Here is a 21,361-nt window from a genome sequence, read left to right as displayed (position 1 = left end):
TTCTAAACACTTAAAACTATTGTATAATTTTTTAAAAATACTTTTATTTTATATATTTTGTAATTGTGAATATTATATAGTACTATTCTTCTAGTTAAACTCTGAATAACTGATTATTTTTAATTAAAAATTAGTAGCATGAAATAACGTAATCGACTACATAATTAAAGACATTTTTTTTTAAATGACATACACTGTTATACACCATGTCAATAGAAAAGAATATTCAAGACATACTAAAAAAGGATTAAAACGTCCCCCCATCGACAATCCCATCTGGCTTTTGGGTTCTCTTGAGAGGGTTATTGCTGAATGGTGGAATGTTTGTCAATGAACATAAACACATTTTACCTTCACAGACCCAATCTTATTTCACTGAACCTTGATGAGGGGATTAACAGATGCAAGTCTTGATAGAATGTGGTTTCATATGCTCATTTAGTAATAAGCATATGCTATCAAATATTTTACTTAATTTTATACTTATTGTGACTGAATCGAACATTAACTCAAAAAAAAATTTTGAAATAAGTTTAAAATTAAAATAATCAATTACACGTGGCACGCACATCGCACGGATGCTACACGTGTACATATATATATAGAAGTATTGAAATCATTACTACATATTGTTAGTCAAGATCAGCCCATAAAGTAGGAAATACATACTTAAACACGTCCGCGGGACTTGCGTACCAAAACCTAATAAGTAGTCTTTATGAAATAAATATTTACAAATTAAATCGTGACATTGCAACGCCTAATTCTTTATCTCCTCAAGTTTTCTAGTGTAAATAATGTGAGGCAAAGACTAGCCATCCTCCCAACTGTAATAGTAATACACATTCATTTTGGGGGATTTGACAAATTTTTCAGTTCATCCTTGTCTTCAATAGTATAAACCTAAGAAACAAAGAAAATGATGGATGAACTCGGGCAGCGGTGCTGTTTGAGCATTCATTGTCAAACAGCGCCGCACCTAGAAAATACGCAGAATCAATTTATTAATTAATCCAATTACTCTCGAGATTCACGCCTTATGTTACTTTTACAGTGAAGAAAAAGTCGTGCAGCTGCAACTCACCAACTAGGCACATGTATTGTGGAATATATATTTCTCATCTTTATTTTTTTTAATTGAGAAAAAATTATACTTGGAGTTATGTTGTTATAGGAGAGGGCTTGCCCTCCTACGTTAGCACTATCTTCGCATTTCACTTGCACGATTATGTGCTTCACACATAATTTTTTATTTCATCACTTAACACTTACAATTGTATGCATCATTTCTACACTTCACGCATACATATATTTGTTAAGGAGATTTCTTGCTCTTTCTGTCATACTAAAAATAATCGATTTATTGCTTTTTCAGTTATAACTTGCAAAAGTAGATTGCCTATAAATATATAATCCATTCCCGCAATCATTATATTCACTTTTTCATATGCTCTCACTCTCTCATTTCTTTCCTATTTCTCTCTCTAGCTTGCACCTAATATACTAGGAGTAGTATTTTTTGTCTATGTATAGAGGGATGATTTTCTTTAAATTCTCGATTGAAATTCTTCATTTTTAAGGTTTGTATTCATTCAATTGTTAGATCAAAAGCTATGGTGGAGACACGGCGAAGCTCTTCTGGCTCCAAGCACACACTAACTGATCCCTCACCTGAAGTAAGATTTTGACACTTGAAATGTACGTATGACAAAGCAATAAGGACATTGTTAGTGGTCTCATTGTCAGTTAACACGATGGAGGAGTTTGTGCTTGACAGCTAAAATGTCGTGCTGCCACAACTCACCAACTAGGCATATGGGAGAGATATATTTCTCATCTTTATTTTTTTAATCGATAAAAAGTTATACTTAGAGTTATGTTGGTACAGTGGAGAAACCACATATATAATATCAATTTATTGGTCTGGGCAGGGCACGCACGTCGCACGAAGGCTACACGTGTACATATATAATAATGTACATTATACCCCAAATTAAGACTCCCTAAAAGCATTAACTCAAAGAAACCAAAGGAAATATAAATGAAAATTGCATTAATTGTGGGATATGTGAAGCTAATGGGAGAGTTATATATGTTGAATGAAGGACTCGTTCCTGCCATTGATATGTAACATCAGAATACTGTGAACCATTGCTGGAAGATGAGGGTGTGGATTTCCTAGTCCCTGCCAGTATATATTATATATGGTAGTGGTTCTTCACCTGGAAGAAGAAAGAGAAGTAAGGAGCCTTGGCTTTTCTTCTACACTGAATGGTGTCTTATCAAGCTCCACCTTATCCTACACCTTTCCCTATCAACAAACATCATTGGTATATAATATTAAATGGAGTGCTGACTATTGGAGGAAGCTAAGTTTGGGGTATTATGCTTTCTAACTAACTCTATTTGTTAACACTTTCTGCACTATATTAGTACTATATACTATATGTACACGTGTACGTCCGTGCAGCTTGCGTGTCAAGACCTATGAAACGACATCTCATATAAAGGGTAGTGATTAGTAAATAAGTAAATCCTAATGCATAACTAAAAATTATCATATCAGAGAAAATCTCAATCAGGAAATGTTGGAGAAATATTGTTGTGAAGGAGCAGCCATTTGTTCAATCTTTTTGTAAGAGAATGACAACATCACTCATGCGGGTTTCTCTATGCTTGGGAAGCACGCAGATGAATATGACAGTGTCTTTTGATTGTCTCTAATATTTTGGATTTATTTCAGTTATTTTGTTTGAGTCGATGTTGAATTCGGTTATTATAAGATGCAAAATAAAACAATCGACTACATATGCTTATTTGTATATCGACTACAATGTGAGGAGGATTCATGATAGTAAAATAAGTGTGTTTATATTTGTTAAAATGTACTGGAACTTTGAATTCTATACTCATATACTGTTACTAATTATTTATGGTAAAATTTCTTATTATTGTAGCTTTGAATTAAGGATGTAGCTCACTCTATTCAGTCTTTATCATAGTATATAAGATCAATCTCGATATTTTAAACTGAAAGATAAACAAAATGAAAATTAAAATTGAAAAACGTAAATTTCATTACCAAATTTGGATGTCCATAACACAATGTGGTTTTTGAAAAAATTAAAATGCATGGTGCTCATTATAATTATTCTTCTCATTTTATTACTATTTGCATGTACGTTTGTGAATATGTATAAAATTAGATATGTGAGTGAGTAAGTGCATTAAACAGGCTGCAAATTCAAATCTCATTTCATTTGATCTTAACCATGGCGAAGAAGGCTGTTTTGATCGGGTGCAACTATCCCGGGACCAAGGCGGAGCTGAAAGGATGCATCAACGATGTGCGGCGGATGCACTCCTGCCTCATCAACCGTTACGGCTTCTCCGACGACGACATCACCGTCCTCATCGACACCGACGATTCCGCTAAGCAGCCCACCGGCCACAACATCCGCGCCGCCCTCTCCGATCTCGTCGGCTCCGCGCGCTCCGGCGACTTCCTCTTCGTGCACTACAGCGGCCACGGCACCCGCCTCCCCGCCGAGACCGGCGAGCAGGACGACACCGGCTACGACGAGTGCATTGTCCCCACCGACATGAACCTCATTACCGGTTAGGTCACTTCTCGATTTGATTTTCTGTGAATTCCGCGATTGATTTCAATTTTTTGGTTGACGATCCACATGAATCTGGTGTGTTCATGTGTTGGTGTAGATTGTGGATTTGATTTTGTGATCCGATTGCTGTAGATTTTCTGCAAATTCCGCGATTTATTTCAACGTTTTTTGGCTGTCGCTGCGTATGAATCTGGTGTGTTGGTGTACATGCTGGATTTGATTCGGAGATCTGATGCAATTCATGATTTGATTGTGATAATCAGATGATGATTTCAGAGATTTGGTCGATAAAGTGCCGAGCGGTTGCCAGATCACGATCGTGTCGGATTCGTGCCACAGCGGAGGGCTGATTGATGAATCGAAGGAGCAGATCGGAGAGAGCCATAGGAAGAGTGATGATGAAGATGAGAAGGAATCTGGAGGTTTCAGAAACTACCTGCGCAGGAAAGTTGGACTTGGCGAAAGCAAAGACAACGAGGAAGAGGAAGAGGAAGAGGAAGAAGTTGAAGGTGTGAAGAACAAATCTCTGCCGCTCCCAACGCTGATCGAGTTGCTGAAGCAGAAAACCGGCAAGGAAGATATCGACGTGGGGAAGCTGCGGCCGACGCTGTTCGACGTGTTCGGGGAAGATGCAAGCCCCAAGGTGAAGAAGTTCATGAATTTCATATTTGGCAAAATCAAAGGTGGCAATGGCGAAGGAGGTGAAGGTGAAGGTGGAGGAGGGTTTTTTGGAATGGTGGGAGGGCTAGCTCAGCAGTTTCTGCAGCAGAAGCTTGAGAACAACGAGAGCTACGCGCAACCTGCGCTGGCGACCCCTGTTGGGAGCAAGCAGGAAGCCTATGCCGGAGCAAGCAAGAAAGGACTGGCCGATACCAGCATTCTCATCAGCGGCTGCCAGACTCATCAGACATCGGCCGACGCCACTCCTTCCGGTGACGCCACTAAATCTTATGGCGCTCTCAGTAACGCAATTCAGACAATCCTTGCTGAATCGAATGGTACGGTGAGTAACCAGGAGTTGGTCACGAAGGCGAGGGATCTTTTGCAGAAACAGGGCTACACTCAACGTCCCGGATTATACTGCGGCGATCACCATGTCGATGCTCCTTTTGTTTGCTGATGGCTTCTTCATAGCATCGTTGTTAGGTTTCTGTAACCCCAATTGCAATTGCACTGGTGGTGGCTGGTTTCAAGAATAAGAATCCATTATTGTGATATTTTCAATTAGTAGTCAATAATCAATAATTTAATAAATGGAGCAAAATGAATTTGTATTTGAGATGAGTTTCTGAGAGTTACAATCTTCTTGTGTTTTACCTATATTACATGAATGCTATCGATAATAATATACAAAAAACAGATATCCAATGGGGCCTAAAAATGGGATATTAACAATGTGAGGATTGTTGATTGCACCAAAAAGCTCAAAAATGTGGGCCTAGCCTTCACTGCCAATCCCATATGTCTGATGGCTTCGCCAAAGCACGTTACAAGTCATAATCCTTGATCTTGGCAGCAAACGGTTTAGGCAAACGCCCCTCCAAAAAAGTGGCAAAACAAGTCCGAGCCCTCCCAATCCTCACTCCTCGTCGTCGTCAATGTCGTGAACCCAAGCCAGATCTACCAAAATAAAATCTCAATGACTCAACAGTTCAAGACACGGATGAAATCTAGACGGCCACAACCAGAGAGAGAGAGAGAGAGAGAGACCTTGCAGAACTGTTGGAACAGCTGCATTTGGGATGAGCAACCCGACAATTCGTTGATTGTCAGAAGTGGTCTCTATACGCACAACGCGGATTCTTTTATGGCTCTGACGAGCCTGTCAAAAGGAATTACTAAGTCAATTAAATAAATAGCTCATTTAACCAATTTCCAAAGCAGCGGGATGGATGAGACTGTTAGGCATCACAGATGTCTAGGACCTATGTAAATTTGGATCGCCACGAGGAAACATGTCCTTACAATTATTTCAATCATTTCATATGCTGGATTACAATATTGACCTAAGCATGTATAGTATATACCATGAAATCATGCATTATATAAAGCAAAAAAACAATGGAGTAACCTGCTTGGAGAGTGCCTTCTCAACAGTGCCCCAAACAGGAAGAATGAGGCCACCCAAAACGTTCACTTCCTGTAGCCTTCTGCCTGTAGTGCAGAAGCTGCCCAATTTACAGTTGGGACCGTGCATGCACTGCATGTGAAAACTCAATAAGCTGTTGCAACTCTATTGTCAAAATACAATGGCACAACAGCTACCGTAGTGTCATAAGTAATTTTACAAATGAAGCCTTTTCGGTGTTAAACAGTTTTGTAGTACAATACTACTATGAGATGTGGAGTGGTTTAGCAGTAACGATAAACTTACTACAAGAAGTTACAGTAGCAATCATCCATGTTATAACTAGGGCCTAGGCCAGAACATCCTCCATACTAAACCCCTCATTCTTTGCTAACAACTCTTTTGACTCAATGCCACCATATCTTCTAGTTTGCAAATATGTTACTTTAATTTCAGAGTGGCACTGTGAAAAGCCAAGTAAAACAGTTTCCATAGGTGAGAATCACAAAGGATTTAGACAGTTTTGAGTGCCCTGACATTCGCGTGCAGTACTATATATACAAGATTACAGCAGTTTGGTGCCCCTGGAAGTTTCCTAATATCTCAGCTACTCTTACTTTATCCCAGCAATTGATCTCATTCACGTCGCATCAAATGTAGTTTCATTCTAGTAAGTATATGCACTCATGTTTATAAATGAAGAATTCCATTTCATATTTATATATAACCATGTCGTCATGCCTCAACCATAAAAGAAAATAGTATATCAAATTTATTAAGTTCAAGTCAAAGTTAATGGGATAGTTACCTGCTTTGAAGAAACTTCATATTCACCTTCCCAGCCAGTACGCGCTTTCTCAAGAGCTGAAAGTTTTCTATATTTTTCTTTTAGTTCTGTAAGTGTCATCTCCCTGGATATTGGAAATGATCTCAGAGGCCTAGCAGAGATACTGATAAGGAAATCATGTGAAATTCGGGGTTGGAATGTCTATGCACCTGATAGACTCCCCAAGGTTTGGTCGGAAAATTTTGTACTCTCCAGAGTCAGAGCTGAAATGAGGATAACAAGATTTAGACACATAAGCATTAGCAGGATCTGAGCCCACATCTGCAAACTGGTAAATCTGTAAATACTTGTATGTTTACTCCAGATATTAGCAAAACGATACCAGAGCAAATTAAAGCAATCAGCATGGCAAACAAAAAATGAGACCAAAGTTCAGCAACTGAAAAATGTAAGAATACAAAATATAATGTCATCTTTATACTCCATAAAGCACATTTCTGCTACTTGCACATTCTTTCTCCAAGTTATGCATATACTTAAGAGGGTTGTGATATATGAACAACTAATTCCTAATGCAGGACTGTCATTTTTAGACAACACAGAGTTCATTTTTAGATCGTTTCGGAGGTCATTATTAGTCAGTGTTTAGTTCATTTAGAAAGGATGACCTAAAACAATCTAAAAATGACCTCCATATTTTTAAAATCTGGATTTTCTAAAATGAACTTTTAGTGTTATCTAATAATGACACTTCTGCAGTTCTTCTGCATCAGAAATTAGTTATATTTTTATCACAATCCTATACTTTACGAAGATGCATCTAATCTTAATTACAATAATCTGATATCTCAAAGACTCAAACAATGTTGAAAAAGCTAATCATGGTTCCGCAACCTAGCTTAGTAACCATGATTAACATGCCACTATAGTTCAGTGACAACACTACTAATATGCGCTGTTTAGAACTTCAGACTGTTTCAATTAGGCCTGGGAGCAACGCTGGTCCAATTATCAATACCCTTTCAAAATGTGTTGCAAGAGACCCGCCATGAATCACTCAAAAGTCAAAAGCCTAGGAGCCTCCCTAAGAAAAAGAGATAACCTACTGGAGACGAGGAGACAGGCAGTATAGAGAGATGAAGACAGAAAACTAGAGAGGAAAAGTAATTTGGTGTTGGTAAACAGGGTATCACAAAGAAAGTAGGGTGTCATAGAACACGTTTTGACATATAGAACATTAGTTTAAATCAATAGTTAATAAACTCTTAGAATTGTAGAAAGTTTGAATTTGTTTCATTAAATATTTTAAAGTTTAAAATAGTAATTAAATTCACAATTATCTACATTAACTGGGGTTTAAAAACTGATCCCAGTGACCAATACAAATCTCCAGTTTACTTGCTTGAATAGACAACCTGAACATATGCCGAAGGCCAGTATTAACCGCTAAGCATTGGCGACAGGTTTAAGGCATTATATATGGGGTGGGGGGGGGGTATGCCTCACTCTAACCAAGCACATTTAGTCACATAAATTCTTTAGCCGTGTACTGCATAACCGTAATGGTAATGTAAATGTAACTCAAGAATGAAACATACTCTTCAACTGCTAAAACGTAATGTCGTTTTCCCATCCATTCTCTCCTTGATTCGTAGAATCCAGTGTTACTTGATCCAGTATCAACTTTTTGCTTTTCCTCAAGCAATGAGGAAGCAGCCTGACAAAGAAAAGTAAACATCCCCGACCTTCTAGAAACCAATAAAATTTATCTGTTTGGATTTTTTAAAATAAATTAAATACCTCCCATGTCATTCCTCGGTCCAAGGTGAAAGTAAACAACACAGTGGATGCTCCGGACATATTGTCAATATGCACAGTCTGGAAAATGAGTATATTAAGAACTGGTTATAATATTAAACCACAAATTCACTGAGTATTGCAACCTTTGGTGCTCCCTGCAACTCGATTGTGTTAGCCTTCACATCAACAATACCAGAATCCAGATGCCCTTCAATACGTGCTTTGCGAATAAGAATATCAAAGATTCCAACAAATAACTCGAACAGCCTGCAATACCATCAGTACGACTATTATGATGACCATCAAACACAGAATAGTACTGGTCAAACAAACTACAAAACCTATTTTGAATCCCTGGAGAAAGTCCTAAAATTCGGTTCAGGAAACGCCCAACATCATTCATGTCTGAATCAACTATACGGCCAGAAAGCTTTCCGGCATCCTTCCCATTACCTACAAGCATTAGTGAATAATTTTAATTTGGGCTATGAAAACACAGGATGTAGGTGAATCTTTAGATGAGAGCTAGAATCTATGAAACTACCTTCTAGAAGCCGACATATATGAAAACACAGAGGGACAAAATGGAAAGTGAAACAATAGTCAAGAGAAGGCTAATACATATATTCAGATGCTTAGTATTACCGGTAGCTGGATCTCTAATTATTCCAACAGAATGAAGAGCAGCTCTTCCCTCTGTCATGAATTCTTCTATTGTTTCAGGCTTTTCAGATGAACATCCTGGTGGAACAATGGCCAAAGGTTCCTAATGATTCAAAACAATATAACAATAAGAACTTCACACAAAAGTAAAATCCATTTTGGCAGTTTTGTTGCAATATAAAAAAATCACCCAGATTAGTACCAGATCCATGAGTCCCTTATACAAATTGATTAAGGCCTTCTTTCCAAATGCACTATCATAATTGTAAGCACTGAGAGATGGTCCAGCTCTGCAATATAAGATGATGTAAGCCAACGAGTGCAGGTAGGTAATAAGAAACTGAAATGTACCGCTACAACAATGGTATTACCTTCGGTCTCCCTGTGTCAGTGCTCCAAGAGATTCAAGTCTCTTTGCAACAATTGAAGCAAAACGTCGTTCACCACCAAGATTTGTGAAAAGCAGCCTATAAGAATAGAAAATTAATACTATACTTGCATCTTCATATTCACTTATTCAGATTAATGTCCCTTTAAAAATTTGTTAACTGTGAATTTATAGTATGCCAAATAATTTTATCAATACACCAGGCTTACCTCCAGACTCATAATAATATTATCAATGCCCCATGCATACCTTCAAGCTCATGTGTGACATGAGTGATGTACACTTTTGATTCTAGAATCATAGGTTTCATAATAGGTTAGGGACTTTTTGGAAATACCCACATTCAGTTTATTGAAGTAAAAGACAACCACTTGCTTGAAAATATACAAAAATCTACCAAAATATATTAATTCAACCTTCAGTCATCACTGCATGTTAGTACTAGTACATGAATTTTTCTTTTTGCAAAAGAAATTAAGAGGACATCGTGCAGTAGAGAAAAGTCCTCTACTGCACAATGAAATGGCTCTGTGCCGGCAATTCAAATTGGGATGAGCAAACATGAAACGAGCAAAAAAAAAAGTCCTAAATTTGCTTTAAAGTTTCAAGAATAATCTATGAAAAACATAGTTCAGAATTTTGCATGAAATAAAGTTGGAAAAAATCTTACAGCAGAATGATGTTTTGAAGATGTGAAGAAATTAGATTTGCACATATCAGTAATATATATTTATAATTTTACATTTTTGTAGAATATTCGAATATTTACCCTTCACCAATAAAGTGGGTAGATTTTATATATTTTCAAACAAGTAGAATTCTTTTCACACTTTCAAGTGGGTAGAATTCATTATCACCACTTTTTATGCCAATGTGAAACTCAGTTTGCACATATTGATGCAACAACTGTCATAAGGTCTTTTATTAAATCAGAATTCATAACCACCTATATTCCGGTGCAGAAGCTTGATTTGATCTGTGAGTTCTTCCAAATTGTTGAATGGCTCTATCAGCACTCCAAGGTAGTTCAAGAGTTAGATGAACTCTTCTTCTCTGTTCCAAGAAAAAAATTATTCAACATGAATGAACAAGAAAATGACATTAAAGCAATAAAGCATGATCCTAAGGCAGAACCACAAAAACCACTAGAAAAAACATTCCAATCACGATACCTGATTGACTGCTCTTCTATCTGCTTGCAAAGAAACACCAGCAGATCCAGCCTCAGATATAATAGCTACTAGTTTTTTACCACTCATGAAGAGCTGTTTTTCATGCATATTGACCATTTCCATGGTTACATCTTTCCTAAAGCACACAGTGTATGAGTTTTAGCAACTACAAACACAACTCAAAATGGTGATATAGGGGCATGTCACAACTCACGTGTTCCGTGCCTGATAAGTAACACCTTTTCCGTCAGAAGCCCTGACTAACATGCCTCGTCGCCCTGTGATTTCTGCTACTTTATCAGGGCCTCCAAGCTGCTCCAGTATCACAGCCAATAAAATAAGGTGTATGGATAAGAAATTCTGTTTGTACTTTATGAAAACTGAAATTACCTGATCAACAATATCATCTAGCGGATTGTTAGGGAGATCCAACGATCGTATTATTTCTAGAAATTTCAATTTTCGTTCAAGGGCTCCTTCATATCTAATTTGGTGAAAAAAAATGCATAGAGACAAATAAGAGATTCGAAATACTTTTAAGAGAAAGCATAAACTGATTTCAATAAGGGTTGGTACCTTTTCAGCAGTTCTTCATAGTAGACTTGTCTAGCTCGGAGAAACTCTTCTGTTTTCTCCTTGCATGAATAACAAGACCAATCCTCAGATATTACTTCAACAACAGGTGGAACCAGACAAGCAGGGTGAACAAGCTGGCTGCAACATGAACATTGAAGCAATTTCTTCCTTTCCTAAACTCATGAATAAGTAGACAATGAGGGACGAAAAAATAATGATGAAACAGCTATCCAAATCATCCTTGTCATATTAGAAAAGGGACAAAGGACATGATATATACCCCTTCCAAACTACAAATGTTGCAGATCTCAAACTCATCATCAGATTCAGCTTCAGGGTCAGTGTCGCCTGCATTTTATACAAAGACCATTATGTAATTAAAGAAAATCATAATAATTCAAAAGCAAGTAGCAAAATAAAGATTATATGGTTCGTATTTACAGCTCTACTTATTGTAATTAAAATATCAGCTTTTGTAGTAAGTAGAGGTCTCAATGTCTCATATGTCCAAGCTTCATATCTCAGATACAGGGCAGGGATTATGGGACAACCTAAAATCTTTTTTGTCTTCTACTCGTATTAAAAACTCATACTTTAGCATCAACGCATGAAATAAATGATGAAACTGAAGACTATTTAAGCACAAGGACTTACAGTCTCAACTCTCAATAAGATTTCTAGAGAAACAATTAAAACTCTAACTACTCGAACAGGAAGATCTAAGAAATGGTTATGGAAGATATTAAGTGGATGGCAATGTGCGTCTACAGCGATTGTTTTCTGCAATTACAACATGTCAAAAATCGTATAAAGCTGGATTCAGGGTGTCATAATTGATTGTTGATTTTGCAGAAATATATTTTCACATAAGATACTGTAATTACTTTCAGACTGCCACTCGCTTTCTTCTTCGCTTTCAACTTCCCGTTTGGCAACTTTCCTTACCCTCCCTGCAAATGACACACCAGGTGTAGCTGAATGCCTCTTTCTTTGAAGCTCTTTTACACTTTCCTCTGCACAAATCGCAAAATGAAGTCACTAACTACTACATGCCAAATAAGGAGAAGTTATTGAAAAAACATATAACAAACAGATACCAGCAAGTGGTTCAGGCTTATCTGGGAGGGGATAATTTTCCTCAACAAATTTCAATAATAACTCACGAGGCCCAGATATAAAATCATCAAGCTCCAAACCCTATCAAATACAATGAAAAGTTTCAAGAAGTTAATCAGAGAAAGTTATCTCAATAAAATCCATCAGAAATATCACTGATAAAGATGAAAATTAACTTTGTAATCACATAGTACTAAACATGAAATTTTCTTTTGCTCTTCATACAGAACCATGCCACAAGGACATATGGAAGTTTAAGCCATACTTTGAATTGCACATAAACATACAGTGGAGAACAATCTTACATGTTTAGTAATGACTTCCTCAGTCCTTGCTTCCCCAGTACTCTGTAGGCCTATAACCACGCACTTATTTTCCAGCAATGCTTGTTGAGAAAGTCTAACCACTGCAGGCACTTTAGCTGACATACAAACATGCCTGAAGAACCGCTGTATACCAAAAAGAACAAAACAACAACAAAAAAAACACACATGCATTATCATAATGAGAAGTGACCTATGGGAAAAGGGTCAGATCTATGAAGCTAAAAAGATTTACTACAGTACCTGATGACTTGCCCAGTACAATCTCCACACTTGACTTGAATTAGGCTTCTCATTGGTGAGAAAGGTGCTGGCTGCTAGCAACTCCATTCTCAAACGAGCCCAGAACTCTGCCGCTTTTTCATACATTTCCTGAAACCAGCAAAAACAACTAGTAAGCACAAGATAGCCACATAAGAAATACATATCAAACTACAAAAGGAATGAAATCGAAGTAAAATACTAACGAATTCATTAAATTAGAACAAGAAACTAATAAAATACAAGTAATACGTGAGTTACTTGGTTGATGGATAGGTTTCCTCAGTGAACTTGTACAGATATAATAACAGACAGGAGAAAAAATGCATGTATGTATCATACCTGAACCAATTTGAATCACTCTCAATATATATAGGGTTGCATTAGGGTGAGACAATACCCTATATCATAAATAAGACCAATCTCGGCCCATGTATACATACATATATATATGTATATCAAAAATGCCAATATTGAATAGGAAACAATAAGATCTTACAAAAGGTAATCATAAAGCATTGAAGATTATTTACTACTAGTAAGTAATAAGACCCTCATTTCATGTCTACAAAACAAAGTGATGTTGAACATACCGTCATTTTGGCCTCCAATGGAACTTCAACCACTTCAAATTCCGCACCTTTGTAGCTCAGCGTGCGACAAACATACATCCCCCTAAATCGAAGCCAGATTCAATTTAAAACCTAGGAGTTTACAAGATATTCCAAAAAAAATGTTCTAACCTTGCTTTCATATCCATAGCAACAAGTTCCAGAGCTCCAACACCCCCTTTATCCATTGCACCTGAAACAATTAACATTTATTGTTAATGCTCATTTAACGAATTACTTCATATGAAGAGAAGTGGATGACAGAGAATAAAAAAAATACGCTCAAGAAAATATCATTAATCTCAAAAGTATGTGCACGCTTGAAACATTTCTAACCACCCATGCTATGCCACATCTTATTTTGTGGGGCCAACATGTATGCAAGTGGAGAAAGAAAAGTAGCACAAGTAGAGCTCAACTGGAACGATATACCAAAATTCAAAATCCATCAAGAACATTCTGGATGAACAGAGCATGTTACAAATATGACCAAAACCTCAAAGATAGAAAGTGGAATATCCAGAACCAGATTTTGCCCTTGGATTGGGAAAAAGAGTTTGTAACATATTGGGGCAATGACGACATAAAAAGATAGATCCTAGAGTAAATTGCTACACAAGCAATTCCAAAGTTCAAACTACATGAATATGTTCTCAGAGTGTGAATTAAATTCCGCCTGGTATTGAGAGCAAGCAGGTAAGCACATGTTGAATGAACATTGCACCTAAAAATTCACGAAAGTTGAGAAATGATGTTCCAGATCCCCAAAGACCGAGGCGGACCATATAGCCTAAATTGCGTGGTTCAGAAGCACCAGTTGCTGAGCAATAGATGACACGAGCTTCAGGAAGTTTGGCCTGCATAAGAGAAATTCATAAGCAAAGAGAAAATATCCTTAAATTATGCGATGCATATATAAAGTACAAATGTTGAGATGGAAGGAAGTGCAGAAAATGAGGGTCTTGAAGCACACAGATTCATATAGCACTAAAGACTGCAGCAACACACTGCACACATGCTGGCAAACAACCAGCATTGGGAGAACCATATAAGGTCAAAATAATAATTTAGAGGACAAGAGCTATAAATAAAATTCAGGATGCTGTATGGGACAGATATTCCAGCATAAGCATCTTGGTGCCCATTAAGTGCATAAATGCATTGATGACTTCCTTGTTAGCACATTATCTGGTTGCTTTCTTCAGGCAGTGATGTATTATGTTAGTGGATACATTTGATCCTAAATTTCCAAAAATGTTCTAAATGCTAAAACTGAATCTTGTCATGGGTTAATTAATCTATATACGTCTTCTAACCCTTAGTACATGAATCAGTGGAAGCAAAGGAAGAAAATACAGATGGAAAACGATATTACCAAGTGCTCAACTTTACAAAACAAAACAAAAAAATGTCAACTCACAGGAATAGCTTAGGAACAACATTAATACTCCCTCCGTCCCACTCTAAGTGAACCATTTTCCTTTTTGGAATGTCCCACTCAAAATGACACATTTCTAAAAAATAGAAACATCACTTTCTCTACTTTTTCCGTCTCACTTACTTCATTCTCTCCACTTAACTCACAAAACAACACTACATAAAGTCCCGTGCCGAAATAGAAATGCTCCACTTAGAGGGGACAAAGGGAGTAACATTATAGAACAAAATTTGAGGAGTTCCACCTGGATATCAAGAACGGCTTCGCCCGTCTTTGTTGGCTGCCCCCCAGCTTCAGGAACCAGATTTTTAGCTTTATGACACTACAAGAATGCATTTACAAGTAACAGAAAAGTTCATCACATCATCGGTCATATTAACTAGTCAATACTCAATAGAGTCATAAGATAAACAGCCTACCTCGTCAAATACAATGAGTCCATCCGTGTCACCAAACCATTGCACAAGCTGATGCAAACGCGAACGTCCTCTCTCAGAGGATGCAATGAGGCTGCTATAGGTCAAGAAAACAACTCCCTCCTTAATGCCAACAGCCTTGGATTCGAGCTTAGAGTAAGGAAGCTTGTTCAGAGCATGAACTACAAAGGAAAATTATGACAAATGAAATATGAAATGTTAGAAAAGTATATCAATGAAATAAAAAATATGATTGTATATTGATTGCTAGGCTAGCCAAACAAAGTATGGAACAGCATAGCACAAGCCAATAAGAAAAAAAAAACAAAGACAGAACAATAAATATAATGAAGAGTGTCTTTTCCCCATTTAAATTGCTGACATGTGCACACTGTATGCCACCCCCAAATGTTAACTAGCATCACGATGAAAGGTCTAATCTAAACATTATGGTTCTTGTCGATGCAGCAGAATTAATCCTAACATGTTAATATATCACGAAAGGAACCAAAAGTTGATATCTAAACCTATTCAGTAATAAAATCAATGAGCAAGGCAACGTCTTAATGTTCTCTTATTTACTTCAACATAAAACTAGTAAAAATCACAAAAACAAAAATTACTAAGAAAATCCACTTCCCATCAGAATATGGATAAACTTATGATATAGTCCAGACCAACCTTCTATACATGTCGCACCAACATCGTCCAAGTCTCTTCTAGCATCAAATTTCAAGTCCGAACCTACAGATATCCACCTGCAAGGGTCATTAGTAAAATATAATCCAAAAATCCTAAGAACTCAGCAATCAGCCAATCAGCTCATTAATGTCTCATTACTGATAAAACACTGTGGCTAGTAACACAAGAGATCTCTAGCCAATTTTAATGCACAATACTGGAACATTGGTTCTTGCTGAATACTTACAACGCTTTTCTTCTCCCATGGTGCCAGTTCTCCCATATTAACCCAGCAATTGTCCTTCCTTTACCCACACCAGCACCATCACCAAGAAAAAAGCCAGCTCTTTCACCGTCTGGAAGGTGCTGGAGATGTCTCTGCCACACGGAAGGTTTTACGGTAAGTTATGTTGGTGATGCACAGAAGATGTTTCACGTAAGTTTGTTAGAGTAACCTGACAAGCATAGACCAGTGTTTCAATCTGTAAGCATGACAATGCTTTTGAACGTTCTAGCTCATCCTTTATCCTGAGATCATAAGTGGGTTCAGGAGGTTGTACAGCAGATAAAGATGATGTCTCCACGACAGGATCTGGATGAGGAGGACCAATAGATAGTTTAGGTGGTCGCTGAACAAAACAGGGTAAAGTTTTATTAGAATTGGTCCATATCTTTCGGAAGCCTGAAAATCACATAGACAGAGAACAGTGGGATGGAATACATAATCCGTAAATGTTTCTCCAGCCAATCCACCTTCATCTTCTTCCCTTTCCACTTCGATGGCCACCTGGCATGAGTGAGGGGAAAAAGCATTAATAATTGACAAGGTTCTAAACAATGAGCGTATATGTTATAAGGATGGGAAAGAAGACAAAATTTCATGATGAACAAAATGTATTCATGCACCCAAAGCAGTAAACTCAATCTAAGCAGTTTAATGTAACTCAATACATCAGCATATGCATTAACCAACTCATTTATAGCAAAAGCAATATTTCATACTCCCTCTGTGCCATTAAAAATGAAACGTTTTCCTTTTTGGGTTGTCCCATTAAAAATGAAAAGTTTCCTAAAATGGAAACATCACTATCTCTACTTTTTCATCACTCTTACTTTACTCTCTCTTCATTAACTCACAAACAACACTACATAGAAACCCGTGCCGGTTCCCAAATGTTGCATATTTAATGGGACGGAGGGAGTATTTTCCTCTTGCTACATTGGCAACAGGTGCAATCCTCTTGCAAAATGGGCAACAGGTGCATTACATATCCGAAACAGATACAGAATAAACCTGGGGACAAATTTGGATTGCTTGATAGACAAATACTAAACCTAGTCAAGCAATTGGTTTTTTGGAACTTACTATATAGCGGTGTCAGACATGGTTTGCTAAACTTGACTGTAGAAGAACAATCAAAAACCCACCCCTTGGATAACCCAGTCTAGAAATATAGGCCAATAATATTACCTGGATAAGTTAAACAATTGTAGCAGACAAGAAATATGGTTTCATAACTGCAAATACACAAACTGTACACAAGTTTTGGTTTTAGCAACTCTACTATTTTAGTATTTTGTCAAAAAACACATGAATTTTAAAAAAAAATAGAATTTGGTATGAGTTCAAATTTCGTTTGCCTATAACTCAATTCTCTAGTGTCCAATGTGAAATCCGAATATACCACTGAAAAGCTTTCAATGATATCTTTCTTCTGCTATGTGGTATATGAATCCAAATCAGGCAAAAAAAAAAACCATAATGAACTTTTCAACGCTACCTTTGGATGTCACATTGGGCTTTGCGAAATGCGAACCGAGTTATTGACGAACAAGATTTCGACTCATGCCAAATTTCAAAATAATAGAATTGGTTAAAAACAAAAATTTTAGTACAGTTCGTGTATTCACAGGAAAATTAACCAAGAAATATATACTGATCGATAACCCTTTAACAATACTTTTAATCGTGTCTTATTGCTTGTCTATGATCTAGAACAACTGTAATTTTAAAATTTTAAGCATATATAGGTCCAGATCGCCACTTCTATCCAAAGCTACCTACCTTCACCTAATTGAACAAATAGCAGTTCCCTTCATACTCAACCACTGATCTTGTTACTTATTTAGTTTTTTGCTAGGATTAATGCCAGGGTGTAGCACGTATTCTAAGCTTCACAGTATTTCTCCATTGTTTCAACTGATATATCAGGAAGCTAGACATGTCTCCATTTAAGATGAGGCAGCCAGCACCTTGCTTTTAATTCTGATAAAGATATCTTTTTGTGTATAACTTGAAATAATTTGAACATCCATGTTACATGAATTTACTGCAAGATGGTAAATTTTACGTACTGTCTTCCACAAGGTGGATTAAATATTTTTTTCCTTCTACCTGATCCAAATTAACATTCTCTAATTCATATTATTGGCTCTATGCTTCAGTGCTGGCAGTCAGAAGCGCTAATGTGCATTCAAAGAAGTAGGGTCCATACGGGAAAATGAGATACTATGACAAAGTATCCATACCTGACATTGAGTCAGTGAGCCTGAACATTAAATATCCAGGTTTTGCTGTGCAACGCGGGGCATTTTAGACCTTTAGCATTAATAGCTTAAAAATACACTCTGACAAGAAAATGTGGGAACATATTATAGTTTCTACGAAACATTGTAATCTAACTATCAGACCAAAAACTCTACCATAAACGCAACATTTGCCATCGCCAATGGGAACAGTCTAAGAGGCAAAAATAAGAAAGCTAATACTATTAGTCTAATATAATGTATCTACTTGATGTGTTCTTTGAGTATGCGTGAGAATAAAATAATGTGCAGATCTAGAATGTGCGAGAACAGGCTGACTGAAAATGAGAAAATATTAGTTCCACAAACTTTAGTGGAAAACATTGAAAAACATAATCTAGATACCCGTTCAATTGAGAATCATTATAGATAACAGTACAAATATAGAGCTGTCAATAGAACCTCAAGATGCCAACAGCTCCGGTCTCTCATTTTTTTAAGAGTTTCCAGAAATACAATTTTTGAAAGGAAATCTGTCTATCAACATACTATAAGTAAAATAATGCCCACACATGTGCATGCCCATGAATTACAAACTACCAACTTTTGTGGACCTTTGAGCCATTTCTTGGCAGATATTGAAGAAAATAATTCTTCAAGAATTGTTTTTTTATTATGAAATGTTTGTTATTTGTTAAGTTGCATGTTTGAAGCAAATGGATGAGGTTTGTTCCTACAATTTAAATGAATGAAGGAAGATACTGCAAAGGGACAATTCACCACTGAAAAGTAACATAGTTTCATCATAGTCTATCTGACGGCAAAATTAGATGGTAAGTTGATAACTGCATATACCAGTTGATACTTGATACCGGGAACAAAGATAAGTCCATACTTCAAACTAAAAAGTAGTCACACTGAAAAGCTCCCATTTTCTCAATAATACGATTTTCCAATTTTAAAAAGATCAAATATTAGATATCATGTATTCACAAGTGAAACTTAGAAAACGAGAAAAAAAACCACAAAAACAAAAAAAATACTGATATTGATTGTCAAGTATAATGTGGATACTCATACTGCAAGAACATTTATCTGAAGCTAAAAACAAAGTCCTCCATTGCAAGGATAGGAACTTATGACAGAAAATTATTCAGAATCAACTCAGACTATACTGAATTATGTCCCTCCATGCAAAAAAAATTTGAACAGCTCTAAACATGGCGTTAATATCCTTGGTCAGAAGTCAGATAGTGAAGCACGATATGAAAGTTACTATTTTTTCATGTCTTTGCCTTTAAACAACTTATCCACCAATGCTACATTCAGTAGGACCCAAAAACAAATCCCAAGCGTCTATGCATGTCATTTAAAGGGATGAATTGCAACCGTAATTAGCCTTGCACTATCTTAACTCAAATTGACACCAAACTACCAGCATTACACTTGTCAGCCTACAACAACTCAGATTGTGATAATCCCAGTAACCAAATTGAAATGAGAAAAGGAAAAACCTCATTGACTTCCTCTGGCAGCGGCAGCGGTGGCAGCAGAGTGAGAGACGGATGCTGGCGGACCGGAGGAGCCAACGCCTGCGAAATCTTGGAGAGATCGACAGCGAGACTAATTTGGCACTGGGGGCAATTGAAGCGCGACAAGCCATGCGGCACATTGAGTATGGCCTTGCAGTTGGCGCATGGCAGCTGGATCTTAGTCGGATCAATGCCGTGGGCCGGGGCAGTCCGATGCTGCTGGGCCTGGGCCTGGTTGGGCCGCATCAGCTCGGGCGGCAGCATCTGCGGCAGCTGGCACGTAGGGCAGACGAACTCGGTGAGGCCGGGCATGACGGTGAGGACCATCTTGCAGCCGGCGCAGCGCACCTGGCAGCCAGCGGCGGGGACGGAGCCGAGCTGAGCCGGCGGCGGGGGAGGGGGAGGGGCGATTGGCGGAGGCGGCAACGAGGGCTGCCCCATGGGGGAAATTGGGGATTGGTGGCGATGTGGAGGGATTGAGTGATGAGTGGAGTGGTGAGAATTAGGAGGAAATTGGATTCAATTTTGAAAGATTGAAAGTGCGTGAATGTGAATGAGGGTTTGGTTGACGTGAGGTGAATTTGGGGGAGCGGCAAAAGGGAATAAAAAAGTAGAGGGTGATTTGGCGCTCTATTGGTGAGGATTCAGTTCGTGAAGATCCATGTGCAAGGCGCTGCTCCACACCTGCCTCCACCCACATGCTCGGCTCGAGTGTGAGCAATTGGACTGCAGTGGACCGCGTATTGGTGAAGTGGCTAGCTGGGGCGGGTGGTTCCGGGCGAGCCATTCGCACAGTAGCTGCACAAACTTCTCAAAATCTAGAAAAAATAAAATATTATTTATTTTTGGATCGGATGCTTTTTTATCCATTTCGAAGCTACAAATATTATTAATTTCATCTCATTTTATATTTCGATGTTCAATAAATTTTCTCTGACTTATTTCTATATACTTTAATAAGTTTATATTCAAAGTATGGATCTATTTAGCATGGATAATCTCTGCCACTACGACGATCTTGCTCAAAATTAGTATGATAAAGACAGTCTATTCAACAAGTGCGATGTAATATGTAATGTATGACGATCATGTTGGTCATTACTCGTTATTTGTTGAACATGCACAAACCAACCACTCAAATCTGAACAAGAAACTATCAGGGCATATGAAATCGAATCATGTTATAATGTATGGTTGTGTGAGACATGTATTGTACCTTTCATGAAATTGAATTATGTTATGTGTTTTCGCTGAGTTATAACACGAGCATTGAAAGTTTGAGATTTGTTGATGTGAGTTGATGGCGCATGCAAAGCTCTATATTGTTGTATAATCTATTAAATTCTGTCATAAGTTTCGAAAATTAGAATGTACATACGA

General features: G+C 37.5%; 2 protein-coding genes across 2 annotated transcripts; one reads left to right on the top strand and one right to left on the bottom strand.

Moving 5' to 3' along the window:
* Positions 1-3,228: 3,228 nt before the first annotated feature.
* Positions 3,229-4,902, top strand: LOC125222728 (metacaspase-4-like). Its single transcript, XM_048125499.1, has 2 exons — positions 3,229-3,618; positions 3,887-4,902. Exons 1-2 carry the CDS (start codon positions 3,273-3,275, stop codon positions 4,741-4,743), a joined length of 1,203 nt encoding a protein of 400 aa, XP_047981456.1. The 5' UTR covers positions 3,229-3,272; the 3' UTR covers positions 4,744-4,902.
* LOC125222719 (protein FORGETTER 1-like) lies at positions 4,878-20,719 on the bottom strand. The gene is made up of 32 exons (XM_048125487.1): positions 19,964-20,719; positions 16,645-16,710; positions 16,379-16,552; positions 16,171-16,301; positions 15,924-16,000; positions 15,246-15,424; positions 15,071-15,148; positions 14,113-14,245; positions 13,521-13,581; positions 13,371-13,452; positions 12,760-12,888; positions 12,499-12,642; positions 12,175-12,274; positions 11,962-12,090; positions 11,358-11,425; positions 11,078-11,250; positions 10,892-10,985; positions 10,716-10,813; positions 10,502-10,637; positions 10,276-10,382; positions 9,313-9,408; positions 9,144-9,231; positions 8,924-9,044; positions 8,620-8,731; positions 8,422-8,545; positions 8,279-8,356; positions 8,077-8,195; positions 6,688-6,741; positions 6,500-6,602; positions 5,695-5,823; positions 5,334-5,445; positions 4,878-5,243 (listed from the first exon to the last, which is right to left on the bottom strand). Exons 1-32 carry the CDS (start codon positions 20,420-20,422, stop codon positions 5,203-5,205), a joined length of 3,795 nt encoding a protein of 1,264 aa, XP_047981444.1. The 5' UTR covers positions 20,423-20,719; the 3' UTR covers positions 4,878-5,202.
* Between the last annotated feature and the right edge of the window lie 642 nt (positions 20,720-21,361).

Source organism: Salvia hispanica, chromosome 1 (genome assembly GCF_023119035.1).
Source record: "Salvia hispanica cultivar TCC Black 2014 chromosome 1, UniMelb_Shisp_WGS_1.0, whole genome shotgun sequence".
NCBI classification, from domain to species: domain Eukaryota; kingdom Viridiplantae; phylum Streptophyta; class Magnoliopsida; order Lamiales; family Lamiaceae; genus Salvia; species Salvia hispanica.
The sequence above is the reverse complement of the archived record's forward strand: the minus strand, read 5'-3'. Positions and strand labels throughout refer to the sequence as shown.

Excerpts from the sequence above, each read along its gene's own strand:
- LOC125222719 (XM_048125487.1), bottom strand. The coding sequence starts at position 20,422 with ATGGGGCAGCCCTCGTTGCCGCCTCCGCCAATCGCCCCTCCCCCTCCC. Across the intron at positions 12,275-12,498 it reads AGGAAGTCATTACTAAACAT|GGTTTGGAGCTTGATGATTT; the intron begins GTAAGATTGTTC and ends TGTATTTGATAG. Across the intron at positions 11,426-11,961 it reads AAGCGAGTGGCAGTCTGAAA|GCGACACTGACCCTGAAGCT; the intron begins GTAATTACAGTA and ends TATAAAATGCAG.
- LOC125222728 (XM_048125499.1), top strand. The coding sequence starts at position 3,273 with ATGGCGAAGAAGGCTGTTTTGATCGGGTGCAACTATCCCGGGACCAAG. Across the intron at positions 3,619-3,886 it reads CGACATGAACCTCATTACCG|ATGATGATTTCAGAGATTTG; the intron begins GTTAGGTCACTT and ends TGTGATAATCAG.